The sequence below is a fragment of the Marmota monax genome, unplaced genomic scaffold, assembly GCF_021218885.2.
Source record: "Marmota monax isolate L192 unplaced genomic scaffold, Marmota_monax_Labrador192_F-V1.1 WCK01_AAM20220418_F8-fsc00146, whole genome shotgun sequence".
Classification (NCBI taxonomy): Eukaryota; Metazoa; Chordata; class Mammalia; order Rodentia; family Sciuridae; genus Marmota; species Marmota monax.
Genome location: NW_026694096.1, coordinates 1,543,946 through 1,561,903, shown reverse-complemented (window position 1 = coordinate 1,561,903; position 17,958 = coordinate 1,543,946). Strand labels below are relative to the sequence as shown.

General features: G+C 33.0%; 1 protein-coding gene across 1 annotated transcript in view; it reads left to right on the top strand.

Annotated features, from left to right (window-relative positions):
• The window catches only part of Ptprq (protein tyrosine phosphatase receptor type Q), a 214,322-nt gene that overhangs the window by 166,305 nt on the left and 30,059 nt on the right, over positions 1-17,958 (top strand). Inside the window, exons 34-35 of the mRNA XM_046465089.2 lie at positions 4,340-4,439; positions 6,038-6,166. Of these exons, the coding sequence (XP_046321045.1) occupies positions 4,340-4,439; positions 6,038-6,166 (229 nt within the window). The remainder of the gene's footprint in view (positions 1-4,339; positions 4,440-6,037; positions 6,167-17,958) is intronic.

The window sequence follows — 17,958 nt, the reverse complement described above, 5'->3', positions numbered from 1 at the left end:
AGATATGGGCTGTTAACAGCATCTTTTAAATGAAGCTGGAGATAGTAGGGGACCATGAAGCTCTGATAACTGTTAAAAATTCACTATTCATTTAAATGTACCATGCAGGATAGCCACAGGAACCCTTTCATATTGGTAGCAATTCATAAGCAACAATCTAGAGAAAAAGATAAAATATTAATCTGCATATTTTATACATAGTTAATGTGTTGTATCATTGAACTGAAACATTTTTTCCAGCAAAATTATAAATCATGTAACTTAAAATTGCTTATAATTAGTAGTTGTGCCTAAAATAACTGTTTAATAATTTTCATCTTATTTTGTTCAGTGCTAAATTGTCAACCTGAAAATTTTAATATCACTTCAAAATCATATATTTGTTCATTAGTAAATTTAATAAATGTTTTTTGAGCATTTGCCATCTTTCCATTACTAGTCTCAGAACTTGGGGGTAGTTTTAAATAGCACAATGACCTCTGTCCTCAGGGAGCTTACATTCTGGACAGTAAATAATAAGAATAAAAAATATGTAAATATTTTAAAACATAAGATATATGGAGAAAAAAAAGTAAAACAGAGTGTAGGGGGTGTAGAAGAGGAGAGGCAGAAAGTACATGGAATGTGTATATATTTTAATTTTTTAAAATTTTATTTATTTATTTGCTCATTTATTTTAGTCATACATGACAGTAGAATGTAATTTGTTATACTATACATACATGGAGTGTAACCTATACTAATTAGGATCCTATTCTTGTAGTTGTACATAATGCTGAGTTAACCTGGTCATGTACAAATACAAGGCTATGAAAGTTATGTCCAATTAATTCTACTGTCCTTCCTATACCCCTCCCATTCCTTCCCTTCATTTCCCTTTGTTTAATCAGTGGACTTCTTTTCTTCTCCACCCTACCCTTCCTTGTTGTGGGTTAGTATCCATATATAAGAGAGAACATTTGCCCTTTGGTTTTGGGGGGTGGGTTTATTTCACTTAGCATGATATTCTCCAGTTCCATCCATTTACTGGCAAATGCCACAATTTAATTCTTCTTTATGGCTCAGTAATAGTCCACTGTGTGTAAATACCACATTTTCTTTATCTATTCATTCATTGAAGGATACCTAGGTTGCTTCCATAGCTTGGGTATTGTAAATTGAATTGCTATAAATATTGATGTGGCTGTGTCACTGTAGTATGCTGATTTTAAGTCCTTTGGGTATAGACCAAGGAGTGAGATAACTGGGTCAAATGGTGATTCCATTCCAGGTTTTCTAAGGAATCTCCATACTACTTTCCAGAGTGGAGCACCAATTTGCAATTCCACCAACAATGTATGAATGAACCTTTCTACCCACATCCTCACCAATATTTGTTGTTACTTATATTCTTAATAATTGCCATTCTGACTAGAGTAAGATGGAATCTCAGTGTGATTTTAATTAGTATTTCTCTAATTGCTAGAGATGTTGAACATTTTTTTATATATTTGTTGACCACTTGTATTTCTTCTGTTAAGTGCCTGTTGGAATCCTTTGCCCATTTACTGATTAGCTTATTATTATTATTTGGTGCTGAATTTTTTGAGTTCTTTGTATAACCTGGAGATTAATGCTCTATCCAGGGTACAGGTGGTATCCTAGATACGGTGGAGTCTGATCAGGCTGCCACCACAAAATACCATAGACCAGGTGTCTTCAAAACAGAAGTTTGTTTTCTTACCATGTAGAGTCTAAGATCAAGGTTCCAGCACATGTGGTATCTGGTGAGGTCCTTCTTCTGACTTACAGATGGATGCCTTCTTTCTGTGTCCTCACATGGCATTTACTTGGTACAAGTGTGGAAGTAGAAAGGGAGAGGAAGAGGGCAAAGAGGGAAGGAGAGTAGAAGAAGGAAGGAGAGAAAATAAGCACAATAGCGTAAACTCTCTTGCATCTGTACTTACAAGAACACTCATTCTATCTGATCAGAGCCCCACCCTTATGATGTCATTTAAACTAATTTCTTCCTTTCTCCAAATCCAGCCACACTGGTGGCTAGCACTTTAACATATGAATTTGGGGGTGATTAGTGTTCAGTCCATAGCAAGTAGTCATTGAGAAAGTGTTTGAGCAAACCCTTGCAGAGAATGAAATGGTCACTCAGGCAGATTCTCAAGTATTTTACCTCTTCAGGCAGAGGAAGAAATTACCACAAAAACAATATACTATGAGTGATGTGGTCACTCTTCAGTAAAAAAGCTAGTCTGGCTCCAGAGCCTGAACAAGGTAAGTATGGAAGGGAAGTAAGAGAGTTAACTGGGGTCCAGAGAGTAAATCAGAGACCAGGTCACAGGGGCCATTGGAGGGACTTTAGCTTTCCTCTGTGAGCCATGAGGAGGATTTTCAGAGAGGGATGATGTTTTAAAAAGCTTATCCTGGTTTCTCTGTTAAAAATAGATGGCAAGACAAGGGTGGACAGGGAGTCTTGTTAGGTGTCCTTACAATAATTCATGCAAGACAAGGTGGTGGCCTGGATCAGGGTACAAGAAGCAGAGCTTGTTAAGAAGAGAGTGGAGCAAAACTATAAGTAGAAAGAAGAGCATCATGAACCCTCAAATACCTTCTAACTAAATTTCAAGATTATTACATTTTGACATTCTTTTCATTGATTTTTTACAATTCATTATTTATTTCTGAAATAATTTATGGTAGGTTATAGACAGCATGATATTCCAGTGCTAAAGCTTCAGCATGTTTCTTAATAAAAAAATTATTATATTGCCATAGTTAAAGACAATCAATCATAAATCTTTAATATTTTAATACTATGTAATATGTATGTAGTAGCTTTTTATTACATGGATGGTAAAATTGATTTGTAGGAAGTAACAGTATGATTCCTCCTTATAAAGCTGTGTTTTCTTACTTACCATCAGCAAATAGTAGATGGGGTGATATTTTGACATCATACTAATGTTTAGTTCCCTATCAACCTTTCTCTTAATATTTTAAAATGCATTTATGATTGTTACCTGAATCAGATATTTCATTAGGAATATGAAATGGTCATTTTAAAAATTTTATCCCTCTGCATTTCTTAAATTTTATTCTTTCTACATTTATTAAGTAGAATTCTCTTCAAACAAAGAGCTTTATCTTCTTAACTAGGGCTATTTTCTTTAAAAAAATAATTCATAAAATACAGTTCATATGAACCATAAAATTACAAATTTTAATCAGAGTTGATTACAATTATTTATAGTAAGAAAATGGTGTTGCCATAATTAAATCTTACAAATCAGTATTTTTATTTATTTTTTCTCTTATTGATAATATGAATGTTTTAAAAATGATTTTTAAAATCATTTTTTAAAATATAAAATCATTCATTAAAATATATTCAACCTGTTTTAAAATTTTCAGTTTTTATTCTTTAACATATTAAATCATTATCTCTTTGGCCATTAGAAGCCCCTTCAAGATTATTTTTTTTATACCTTTATTTGCTCATTTTTTATGTGGTGCTGAGGATCAAACCCAGTGCCTCACACATGTTAGGCAAGCACTCTACCATTGAGTCACAACCACAGCCCCTATCTTTTATTCACTTCATGCTATTAGCCTTTGTTAGCTTCCTGGTTTTATGGTACCATTATATATTTTGAATTTATTTTACTCCTATTCCTACTTTGGAATTACTGTCTCTTCAAGGCTCCTTGCATTCATATAGTAAATACTGTGCATACTTTGAATACAGTGCAACAGAATTTCCTCATGAATTTTATATAATATATTTTACTATATATATATTTTTTATTACTATATATTTAATATATATATATGTATATATATATATATATATATATATATATATATATATATATATATTTTATTACTCCTGTTGCTCAGGGTTAGGGTAAGAAATATACTCCTGAGCAACAGGAGTAATAAAATTTCTTCTGAGAGATGGAAGGATGCAGTTGAAAAGAAGAAAGTGTGGGGGCTCAGCTTCACACATAATAATTTTGATATTTTAGTTATACTTATAAATAAACTTTATAGTAAGCAATTGGTTATACAAGAATGGCATTTGATAGGTTAAAATCCTAGTCATCATTATACAGGTAAAAAGTAAAAACCATGAGGCTAGATGAGATTACAAAGGAGTGAGTTTAGAAAGAGGAAAGGACCAAGGATTGAGCCCCCAAATTAAATGATCTAGGAAAAGAGAATAAGCAGGTTTTTTTTTAATTGTATTCTTGAGCAATATAACAAGAAAATATCTTTCTTTGTGATTTGAAACCCAAAATAGTATTCTATGACAATGTTTACTGATAATGTTGCCCCTCTTTTCCAGGTGAAGGACTCTCAGAAAGAACTGTAGAGGTCATTCTTTCAGTAACATTGTGTATCCTTTCAATAATTCTTCTTGGAACAGCCATATTTGCATTTGCAAGGTAAGATTTGTTTGTACTCACGTTCCCAGGATGCTTTACGGGCATTATATCAATCACAGTCCAATCAGGAGACAGAATCCTCAGTAGTTATATGAATGGGAAACATTTACTTTTTAGTTTTCTTAAATTGACAGAAAAAAAACTTTTTATTCATTTATCATGTGTACTATGATGTTCTGAAGTACATATGCAGCATAGATTGACTAAGGAAGGAATTCCTGTCATCTGAATGGGAAAAATTTAATGTGAAGAATATTAAATAAAAGAAATGGTAAGCTACTAAAAGTGGGTAAAAGAGAATTCTAAGGAGCCTAGAAGTAGCAAATGCAAGAAAGCAACTACTCTCCTTAGTCTGAGGGACAGGACAGTAAAGGAACTAAGACTGAAAGAAGTCCCAAACTAATGTTGTCATGTGCAACCTATCAGTGGGCAAACAGGGCAGAGGACAGGGAGCTCTTTTGTAGAAGTTATCCATCATTATTGGAGGATAGGCAGACTAGAATTGCTTGTAGAAGCATCTAATTCTTTTTGGATGGGATATATGGGCTGGATCTTCTTGGAATCCTAAACCAAAGGGATGGAGAGAGTTTTCACTTCAGAGGCAGTGAGAACTCATCCAGGTGGGCTTGATTTCCAGAAGAAATAATAATAATGCAGGACTGAAATCCATAAGGGCAAGTGGTCCTAGTGCCTGGAAGATAGGGACCATGTTTTATAATTTCTATTTCTTCATCAATATGTAATACGTAATAAATAATGAATGTTAATTATGTGGCTGATAAAATAGCTACATATTACCTCATAATATCAATATTATTTATAGGCTGTCAGATTCATATGACTTCATTTTGAACCTGAGTTTTCTGATTATAATAAAGATAATATTCTTCATAATATTTTCATAAAAATTCAATGAGGCAATTAAAAATCATTTATATGTATTTGCATGCATGTAAAAATGTTTCATTATATAAAAACAATGGATTTTTTTAGCACTGACATTAATAGTACTGAGCTATTTCCACTTTAACATATTTTCTTTTCATGGCAAATCAGTGAGACAGCTAGAGTGAGAAGAAACTGGTCATAGCCTCAGTCTCCCTGACTCATCTATTTCAAATATGCCAGTTGTTCAGGCCTTGATCTACCAAGTCTTATTAAATTGTGGATGTAAACCAAACAATTTGTTTCAAAATTTTTATCTTTTAAAAGTCTTTAATAGAAAATGTTCTGTGGAATTAAAACAGGCAAAACAAAATTGAATAGTTCTAAAATTGCCACATATTCTGAGAAGTGATTCTAACAAAGAAATGATCTGATTAAATGTCTTCACTTATAAAGAAAACTAATAGAAAAAAAAACCAGTAGGGAAAGAGGACTGGGAATGATAGAAGAACAGAGAGAAAGGGGAGGTACTGGGGAATGAAATCGACCAAATTATTATCATGTACATCTATGAATATGTAATACTATAACAATGAATCCCATTATTATGTATAATTATAATGCACCAATAAAATATTTTGAAAGGAAAACTAAACCTAATTCTTATGCTTTTAAAGATATTCCTTTCTTGGACTTTATTGTACTTGTTTTAGAATTCGACAGAAGCAGAAAGAAGGTGGCACATACTCTCCTCGGGATGCAGAAATTATTGACACTAAATTCAAACTGGATCAGCTCATCACAGTGGCAGACCTGGAGCTGAAGGACGAGAGATTAACGCGGTGAGCACACTCCACTGGGCGAACAGTGGTCCAGAGGGCCTGGAGCCATGACCCCACCCTGACCTATGCTTGTTGGAAGTGTTTGTGGGGCTCCAGTTTACACAGGTCACAGAGATCTTCTTTCAAAGGGTGACCTCTGTCTTCCACACACTTCTCACTGGTGTTCAGAGAATCACTTAATCTTCCTAATATTTTGAGTTCAATATGAACCTCGGACTCTAATGTTCAACAAGATTTTCTTCCTGAGGCAAATATTTTTATACATTATGTTTTACATTTTGTTTAAAAATTCATTTCATGTGATAGATTTCTTATACATCAGATTTGTTTCAAAATGTCCACTTTTTAAATAACAAGTTTAATTACATTTATAATAACTTGATATTGTTTATGTCAGTTTTGAGAGCATCTCTTAAACCTCCCTATTTTAGTATAAAATTAAATTTATAAACTGTATATAACATTTTAGTATTTATAATTGATTAGTATTTAAAAACTAAATGCAAAGCAACAATTTACCTTCAGAAGAGAAGTATAAATGTGTGTACTACATATGGTCACTGGTATGTATGGGAAATACTAAAGTGCTTGATTTTTAAAAATCCTAAATCTTTTTAAAAGAGTTGTAAATTATTTGAAATATTGGCACATTTTAAAACTTGTGTATAAGTTATTCATTAAGTTATTTGTAAAAGCTATCATCAGGCTGTCTTAACAAGTTGTCTTAAGAAGTTAATAATTTTTCTTATAAGATCCAACAGAATGTGATGCTTATAAATTCAAGAGTATTACACAGTACTACACAGTTCTCTTGACACTTTAAGAAAGAGTAATTTTTAAAAATTAGTTAATTTTTAAAATATAACATTAAAGGTCTTGAGTATCAGAAAAGAATCATTTGTTGTTGTCATTTTCAAAGTTGGTCTTTACCTAATAGATTGACTCTGCAAGTGTATTTCCAGCATGTCTAAAAATATCTAATATGTGCCTTAGAAGGAGGTGTCATCTGGATAAGCAGGGTCTTTCCAAATGTTATAAAATTAAGATTATTTAGCATATCACTAAACCACAATAAAACTTGCTTTGTAGGATATAAAAATTTACTTTTTAAACATTTGAATGCTGATCTTTGTTTATACTCTAATAGAGTCTGTTCCCATTTATAAATGGATAGTGTACCAAAGACGTACATGTAAAATGATTGTATATTATATAAGTTATCATTTTTTACATTAGGAAGTTATATATGAGAGATTAAGAAATTCCCACCATGACCTACCAAAGCTAACCATATCATAGAACAGTAGAGTATTGCTAGATAATACTCTAGGATACTAGGTATGTTCTGGACTCGAAGGGGTCATGCTACATAGTAAAAGAAAATTTCTTCTCTTTTCCTCATGGGCCAACTGAATTTTAGTATGTCCTCCCGCCTCCAGTTCTTCACTCCTTTTTCAGTTCTTTGTGACCCCTCTACAGACTGGGAGCCCAAGGGCCTTTCCTGAACACCTGAAAATGTACAAGGGATAACTTCGGATCTCTTGGTGCAATTAATTTGAATGATTTTAAACAATTTTAGTTGAATCTGTTCATACTAAACTGTAAATGTCAAGGAGACTATAAAACTTGCTGAACATTTTTATTTTCTTTAAAGGAATCTTTATTAAGCCCCCACAATCCCTTGTATGCAGATCTTTAGAAATATAAAACACACACACACACACACACACACAGTGGAGAAAGCATTCTCTATCAAGGAGGTCACTGTTCTGGGCAGTGGACCTTCTGTAGTGAGGCTGGTTTCCCTAAGCTCAGTGTGTGTTCACAACTTACCCCATCCTCCACTTCTGAACACTGAATGCAGCCATTATTTTTTAAAAATTGTAAGGTTTGTAAAACTTATTTTGTTTGTTTTGACTTTTTACAATGACTATCATCTTGCAGCTATAGAAAAATTTCAAATCATGGACATGTGGGGCAATGACTTTATAGCTTGCTGATTATTGGGTATTTATAATCCAGGGGCTGCCCTATTTGACCTTGACTCCGTATTATTTATTTTCTAGTTCTGTGTCTATTTATTTATATAGTACATGATTTGTAAAAGGCTATAGAAGTAAAATAATACTTTGAATATTTTTGCCCCATAGAAAATTATTATGTATTAACTCTAGTAATAGCAAAATTGAAAATATTCATTTCCATGATTTTCACTTTTTCATTTGTGTGTTATGATTCTGGAATTCATGACTTCAAAACACTTGTTTGTAATAGCAATAATACATAATAGTATGTTTTTTCGGTTGTAGTACAGAAATTCATTAAAAATAAATATTGAGTCATTTGGGTATTAACTCTTCATTATAGAGATCTATAATTTTTCATGTTAGTAGACTCATAATACATTAGACAGTACAGGAAAATAATAATTACCTGCACATATCCCAGGGGCCTGACCTTCAGTAGAGCTGAAAAGGTCTTCGTTGTTTTCCAAGAACTCAAAGATCTCAATTTGTTTCATATCAGGGACTGATGGTGGAGGTTCTGGGAGCAAAGAATCAAGGAGGTAGAGTTAGCTCCCCAGATTTGTGTGTAGCTTTCATCATGTGTCTTTGTTATCTTAAAAAAGAACTTAGTTCTTTTGAATCTACCCAGCTAACATATGTGCTTTCTGCTTGAATCTCAGCCTTGTTCTTTTTCTTCTAACCTGCCAAACTTTTCATGTAAAACTGAGCTTGTAAATTTTCCTGTGTTCTATATCTTCACATGTCCAAAAGCAAATGATTTGAGAGAATAGCTAATCGATAAATTGAATATTAAGTTAATATTAATATTAAATAATAACTTAATTCAATTAATGAATATTCATTGAGAAAAGCAAAGTTATATTGATTTGCGATTTTATATTTAAGATGTTATTTAATTTTTATGCCCCACTATATACTTATGTTTTAAAGCCCATCCTGTAATTTTTGTACATGTAAACTCTAATTATGTTTTACCTTGTTTCACAAAATGTTTGAAGATAGCCTTCCATGTTACATATTTTCTTCCCAAAGAAGAACAGAAGTAAAATAATGATTCAGTACTACTTAAACTCTTTTAAAAAAATTTTTATTTGTTCTTTTTTTAGTTATACATGACAATAGAATGTATTTTGATATATTATACATACATGGAGTACAATTTCTCATTCTTTGGTTTGTACATGATGTGGAATTACATTGGTTGGGTATTCATATATGAACACAGGAAAGTAATTTCCAATTCATTCTACTCTTTTCTATTCCCATTCGCCCTCCCTTCCCATCATTCCCCTTTCTCTAATCCAAACAGTACTACTGAAACTCTTTTTTCTATTTGTTGTTTTTAGTCATACTTGACAGTAGAATGTATTTTTTAAATATCTTTATTTAATTTATTTATTTACTCAATGTGGTGCTGAGAATTGAACCCAGTGCCTAAAACATGCTAGGCAAGCGCTATATCACTAAGCCAAAACCCCAGGCCCCCTCCCTCCCTCCCCCCAGTAGAATGTATTTTGAGATATCACATATGCATGGAGTATAACTTCCCATTTTTGTGGTTGTACATGATGTGGAGTTACACTGGTAATGTATTCATATATGAACATAGGAAAGTTATGTTTTATTCATTCTACTGACTTTCCCATTCCTATCCTCCCTCCCTTCCTTCCACTCCACCAGGTCCAATCTGGTGCTGCTTAAACTCTTAAGAATATTCAGAGATATGCTAAAATAATATTTTACATCCTTCATTGGATTGATAATTATACAATTATGTACATTTTACATTTAAGTTTAGGTAACACAAACTATATTTTTTAGAAAGGATATTTAATATCTGAGGATGACCTAGTTTACATTCACTAGATTAGAAAATGATCCTTGGGATTTGTTATCTGATAAACAAAACAACTTATTATGACTCCTGTAAAACAGCCACTTGAGTTACTAAGGTTAGAAAGATTTTGAGGGCAATCTGTTGGCAACTTCAATACAGGTGAGATACAAACCTGTGCCTCTTATTAAAGACCATTAAATTGACCCTGTGGATCATCTTTAATTTGTTTAATTGTAACATAAATTACCTTCCCAAGAGAGTTATAAATTTTTTGTTTAAAGATTTATTTGTTAGAAAAGTTTTTTTACTATGTCTTTCTACAATTAATTTATAGGAGTTTGTTTTATATTGTGACTAAATTGGGTGAAGAAAGTAAAATAAAATTAATCAATGCTGCTTGACAGAAATTCAGTTTCTTTTAGGACTCAATTTTTTTCCCCAAATTTTGCACATCATTTCATACTAATCTGCCTATTTTAGTTGAGTGAATAATGGCACATATTTTTAAGTCTCAAGACCCTATCCAGTAAACATAAATAGAACTAAAGTTCTTAACAAAAGGAAATAATTGAATGATTTGTAAAAGTTATTTTAATAGAACCTTTCTTTCTTCAATAACATTCTCTTTAGTGGATTTTTAGAAGAGTGCATATTGAATATTTATTCCATGTATCATCAAAAACTTATTATTTAAGAGAAGCCTATGAATGTGCTTTGTAAACAGTAAACCAGAATACATCTGGTATTGTTATTATTGTTATTTATATTTGTAATATCATAAACTACTCCAATCTATTTTTGCCATGGTTTGCTAACACAGTAATTGCTGCTGCTTATGAGCAGCTACTATATGGTAAACATTGCATTTGCAATGATTTCACTGAACTGTTTCAACACTTTGTTACCACAAAGTCATACTCATGACCCCATTTTGCAGATTAAAAATAAAGGTGATACAAAGGGCAGTTAAGTAACTGTCAATAATCATGATGGTCATGTAGATAGTAAGGATAGCCTTGATGTTGCTCAGTTGTCTGATTCTGAGGTGTCAAGATACACACACGTGTGTGCACATGAGTGTATACCGTGTCTAACTCTGAAATACACCAGAAGAGACCAATGTAAACACTCTTAAAAGACAAAGAACCATGGTATTCTTTTCCAGCAGTAATTTTTATGCTGAGAATGAGTCTAAGGAGAGAACTACGTTTTTGATTTATTTCTCCTAATATGGGGCAGAGAGGAAATGAAACTTTAGTGAAGGATAAACTTGGAGAAACTGGAAAACCTTTGGAAAAGCAATTCTTCAATAAGAATATATTATATTTGACTGACATATGAAACTTTATGAAAAATAGCTTTTTAAAATAGCATTTTAATTGTCATCATTGTTTGACAGATTCTAGTCATTAATTTTGCTTTTGTCCTAAATTTAAACTATTTTTGCAAGCAGTGACAAAAATATGTGAATCTAGAATACAAGAAATACCTGCAAGTAGAATGAAGTTTAAGGTATTTAATGCTCATGTTTTTATAGTAGCAAATCAAAGATAATGTAGTCTGTTTGTATACTAAATAAATAATGACTCTTTACTTCCAGATACTCTTCATTTTTCTTTAGACGCAAGGAGATTTTTGTCATCCAGTAAGTTATGTGGTAATGCAGAGTTCTGCTGTGATTATTTTAATCTTGTCAGGTGGTGTGCTCTGTATTTTAAAATACATGATATTGAACTCTATTTTTTTTTTGCTTCATATGCTATTTCCCCAAAGACCCCAAACAATTGTACCTCTGTACTTACAATGTTTCCTCTGTAAGACTGCATGCTACTGATATGGTAAAATTAATGTTATCAAAATGCACATTGACTCATAATGTGTATTTCTTAAAAATTTGCTGTGTTTGCTTATGTGGTGTTAGCTTTAATAGTAAATTAAGTTTTTACCTAGATTTCTTTGCAGGTTTCTCATTATATTACTACCATCATATAAGAACTCAGTTCTCCATCTGATGGGTGATGTCAGGATTTACACTTCACAGGAGCTCATTTCTACAACTATAGATTGGAATCTGTAAAGACCAAGACATTGACATTTCCTATTCTCTACCTTCTGCTCTTCTGGTTCACACAGAGAGTGGCACATGAAATTTTTCTTCTGCCCTAACCAATGGGTAGCCAACTGTCCCTGTTTCCAGGAACTCCTCTGATGCTCAGAAATGCCATTTGTATCCTGGCACAAAAATTTCTTGACATAATCAGAAAGTAAAATAGCAGATTGTCAGCATTAGAGGTACCCCCAGAAGCTGATTTAGTGCCCCAGAGATAATAAATTTCTTTATGGAAAGGATATGAATTGAGGCAGAAAATGAAACTATATTTGATTTCAGAATCATAAATCTACTAAAGAGGAATCAGTTTCCATTAGCCATAAGTCTGCATGGGGCCAGAACTCCTGATGCTATGGTTGACCAGGAGTAGTATTCAGTATGATTAAAACAGAGGAATCCAGGCCTGTTTCTAGTCTAAACACACTTAGCATTTTGCAATCAGGAGTAACCCTGTTTTACTTCAGATTAACTAATTAACAAGTTTCATTGACAGAATTAAATTAGTTTTATGAAAATGCATTTTGTTCATTGGCTCTGTCTGTTGGGATTCAAACATTTGTCAAAGTAAGATGCTATTGGGCTGAAGATTTAATTGATCACATCACATGTAAAATATCCATTTCCAAAGAGCACTCAAAATTGACCTCTTGGCATTCTAAACTGACAAGTGGTCTGGCTGAGCAACTCTGTTGAATGTCTTTCTTCATCATCATAAAATAGAATCTCTTCACCATTTTCCCCCCTTCATGCCATTAGCAGCTTGGAAAATTACCTCCAATTTATAAAACTGTTCACTGTTTATTACAAATTCTCCTTTCCCAGAATGATTAAATAGTGTGCTGCTCAGAATGAGCTCTTACCTTGGCAGAGCTGAACTTAGTAGGGTGGGTTGGTTAATCAGAACCTTTATAGAACCTCCACATACATTGTATTAACAGATTTGAGCATCTTCCAAATCTAGTTTTCTGAGGCTGCTTGTAAGTTCCAATGCGAGGGCCGTCATTGCTTACCTGCTGATATTGCTACCTAGCAAACAGCTCAGGCTGTAAGACTTCTTTGAGACTGTGTGATGCCTTCTGTCATCTCTCCATTGAAGTTTTCATCTGGAGCCCTTGTCCACCTCTTCACACAGCTGTCAGCAGTCTCTCCTCTCTATTCTCAGCTTCTGTCCTATTGCCCTTGAGATAGCTACATTATACCCATGGTTTTAATTTAGAATACATGGTTAATGAAATAAAACATCTGTCAAGAATTTGTTTTCTAATGAGCTAACGTGGAGAGACTTAGTAATAAATAAAATTCAACTTTGGCTACTCTGGAATCTCACCTCAAATTGTTGATATCAGCAAGAGTATTGGATTCCCATCTCTATCTAAAGACCATTTTACCTTGTTTGAATTAAAGAAATCTCAACTGGCACCTCTTGAATGCCAGTCACTTTTCTAGGCACTGGAAATACTGTGTTAAAGGAAGGAACTTTGCTTCCAAAGAGCTGTCCTTCCCCAAAAGGGTCTACAAAGAAACTATTAGAGCTAATAAATGAATTCAGCAAAGTGGCAGGATATAAAATCAACACACATAAATCAAAGGCATTCCTGTATATCAGCAACAAATCCTCTGAAATGGAAATGAGGACAACCACTCCATTCAAAATATCTTCAAAAAAAATAAAATACTTGGGAATCAACCTAACAAAAGAGGTGAAAGACTTATACAATGAAAACTACAGAACCCTAAAGAGAGAAATAGAAGAAGATCTTAGAAGATGGAAAAATATACCCTGTTCATGGATAGGCAGAACTAACATCATCAAAATGGCGATATTACCAAAAGTTCTCTATAGGTTTAATGCAATGCCAATCAAAATCCCAACGGCATTTCTTGTAGAAATAGAGAAAGCAATCATGAAATTCATATGGAAAAATAAAAGACCCAGAATAGCAAAAACAATGCTAAGGAGGAAGTGTGAATCAGGCGGTATAGCGATACCAGACTTCAAACTATACTACAGAGCAATAGTAACAAAAACAGCATGGTACTGGTACCAAAACAGGCGGGTGGACCAATGGTACAGAATAGAGGACACAGAAACCAATCCACAAAACTACAACTATCTTATATTTGATAAAGGGGCTAAAAGCATGCAATGGAGGAAGGATAGCATCTTCAACAAATGGTGCTGGGAAAACTGGAAATCCATATGCAACAAAATGAAACTGAATCCCTTTCTCTCGCCATGCACAAAAGTGAATTCAAAATGGATCAAGGAGCTTGATATCAAATCAGAGACACGCCGTCTGATAGAAGAAAAAGTTGTCTACGATCTACATTTGGTGGGGTCGGGCTCCAAATTCCTCAATAGGACACCCATAGCACAAAAGTTAATAACTAGAATCAACAAATGGGACTTACTCAAACTAAAAAGTTTTTTCTCAGCAAAAGAAACAATAAGAGAGGTAAATAGGGAGCCTACATCCTGGGAACAAATCTTTACTCCTCACACTTCAGATAGAGCCCTAATATCCAGAGTATACAAAGAACTCCAAAAATTAGACAATAAGAGAACAAACAACCCAATCAACAAATGGGCCAAGGACCTGAACAGACACTTCTCAGAGGAGGACATACAGTCAATCAACAAGTACATGAAAAAATGCTCACCATCTCTAGTTGTCAGAGAAATGAAATCAAAACCACCCTAAGATACCATCTCACTCCAGTAAGATTGGCAGCCATTAGGAAGTCAAACAACAACAAGTGCTGGCGAGGATGTGGGGAAAAGGGTACAATTGTACATTGCTGGTGGGACTGCAAATTGGTGCAGCCAATTTGGAAAGCAGTATGGAGATTTCTTGGAAAGCTGGGAATGGAGCCACCATTTGACCCAGCTATTCCCCTTCTTGGTCTATTCCCTAAAGACCTAAAAAGAGCATGCTATAGGGACACTGCTACATGGATGTTCATAGCAGCTCAATTCACAATAGCAAGACTGTGGAACCAACCCAGATGCCCTTCAATAGACGAATGGATTAAAAAAAATGTGGCATTTATACACAATGGAGTATTACTCTGCATTAAAAAATGACAAAATCATAGAATTTACAGGGAAATGGATGGCACTAGAGCAGATTATGCTAAGTGAAGCTAGCCAATCCCTAAAAAACAAATGCCAAATGTCTTCTTTGATATAAGGAGAGTAACTAAGAACAGAGTAGGGACGAAGAGCATGAGAAGAAGATTAACATTAAACAGAGATGAGAGGTGGGAGGGAAAGGGAGAGAAAAGGGAAATTGCATGGAAATGGAAGGAGACCCTCAGGGTTATACAAAAGAACATACAAGAGGAAATGAGGGGAAAGGGAAAAATAATACAAGGGGGAGAAATGAAGGTCAGTAGAGGGGGTAGAGAGAGAAGAGGGGAGGGGAGGGGAGGGGGGATAGTAGAGGATAGGAAAGGTAGCAGAACACGACAGTCACTAGTATGGCAATATGTAAATCAATGGATGTGTAATTGATGTGATTCTGCAATTTGTATATGGGCTAAAAATGGGAGTTCATAACCCACTTGAAGCAAAGTGTGAAAGATGATATATCAAGAACTATGTAATGTTTTGAACAACCAACAATAAAAAAAAAGAAAAGAAAAAAAAAAAAACAAAGAGCTGTCCTTCAAGTTCCTATTGCTTTTTAAAAACATGCTTGTCCTTACAGATATAAGGAGGCATTTTAAGAAAGTACTAAATATCACTTACTAATTAATTGCTCATCTAATTAAATACCAAAAATATTATATCACTCACTGATTCAGGTCATATGTTTCACTAACCAAATGAAGTTTTATAGTCAGCTATATAGTACCAGCTGACCCTAAAATAATATTTTTAATTGATAGTGTGGACTCCAGAAAAATTATTGGCAATTTGGTAAAAGAATGAAAAGAAATATCTTAAAGGACACTATTTTAAAGCCTAGAAAAAATGAAAGAAGAGAAAAAAAATGAAGATACCGCTGAAAACATTACAATATTGCTTTGGATAAGTAATAGAATATCATGAAAGTAGATATAAATTTTAGTCTAGTCAATGAAATATATAAAGACTCATATTCAGTATTCTATAAAACTTGGAAATATTAATTAATATATTTTACCAGAGACATAGATTCTTCACAAAGTTGTTATTTAAATAACCAGAACATATTATGGCGAACATATACATAGTTTTATATGAAGGTAATAAATTTGAGGTTCTTTCATTTTTAACCTGTCTTAACTGGTTAAATAGAAAAAACAAAGTTTCTCAATTTGTTCTCTGCCTCTGCTAATGCTGATTTAAGCTGCTCATCTATAGGTTATCAGCTATGGCTCTCTATTAAGACTATATTTTAATTCCCTATAGATTTCAACTAATTGACCTTGAGGGAAAGCTGAGTCTGTGACAATATGGTCTTCAATCACCACTGCCAACATAAATAAATGGTTCCTCTCTGGATCCATCAAGAGTAATCTGAGTGGGAATTCAAGTTTTTGATAGACTTTAAAGAAATGAGCTCAGATGTGAAATAATGCCCTTTTCAACAAAAAGGCATAGGACTTAAGACAGCTAAGATTGATGTAATAAAAAGCGTTTAGCCCTTTATATTGAAAAGTGGTCAGTTATCTTACTGAAATCTGGATGAATCCCAGATTGATTTTTCCACTAATGAACTGAATATAATTTGATTTTAACCTTCACTCTCATGTATGAATCAGAGCACTGTCTCAGCCAAAAATTTTTAAATTTAACAATTTTCAACAGAGTCTTAAAACTGTAAATTTAAAATTTTTCTAATTGAATTTTAATATCTCCTCAGGTCACTTGATTTGAAAACAGCATTCCTTTTGAAATATCATTGATTTTTATGCACACTAGTTTCTGAGTTTTTATGCTTAGCTAACCAGTCTTTCCTACAAAGAGTTTATTCTTTGTAAACATTTTGTGAAGCATTTTTCTCAATATATGTCTCACTTTTTCTAACTTTATACATTGTCAAACTAATAATTGTCTAAATTAAAAACAAAAGTGTAAAAACGTCATATAAATGATAAAACTTAGAACACAACTGGTACCTAAGAGATAAATATGATCATACAACATGAAGCTAAAACTATTAAAGCAATGATGTGTACACTATAGACAAGAATTGGGGGAGTCAATTTTTATTTGAAATGCATAATTTATTCAAAATGCCTTCTCAAATTTGAGCTGTCTAGGTATTTCAGGATTTTAATTCACACATAATTATAATATAAACATAGACTGAAAATTACATAAAAACTACTATTAAAATACTATACTGATAGTGGAGGTTAAAATCAATTTATATTCAGTAGTTAGTGGAAATAGATCTGAGAATTGTCCATATTTCAATAATATAACTGGCTACTTTCCAATTTAAAGAGCTGAGCACTTTTTATTACATAAATTATAATACATATAACTATATATTGTTATATAAACATAAATTTGTTAAATATATGTTCTTATGTTATATAAATACAGATTACATAAAGTCATTGGGTTTTGATAAAGCAAGTTGTACAAAAGAAAACAAAGGCAACACACAGCCTACCTCTTGTTTTATCAGTTGAATAAGCAAGAGCAATTTTATTGTTCACATATCCAACTTTCTAACAAGACACCTAGCACTCATTAATGTCAAATGTTAGGTGATATGATGATTCATATATTAGTTATTAATGAATCACATGATCATGTTTAAAGCTTTGAATTATAACCTAATGAGAATTCTGTTTCTTAATAGTTTAGTGAAAAAGTTCT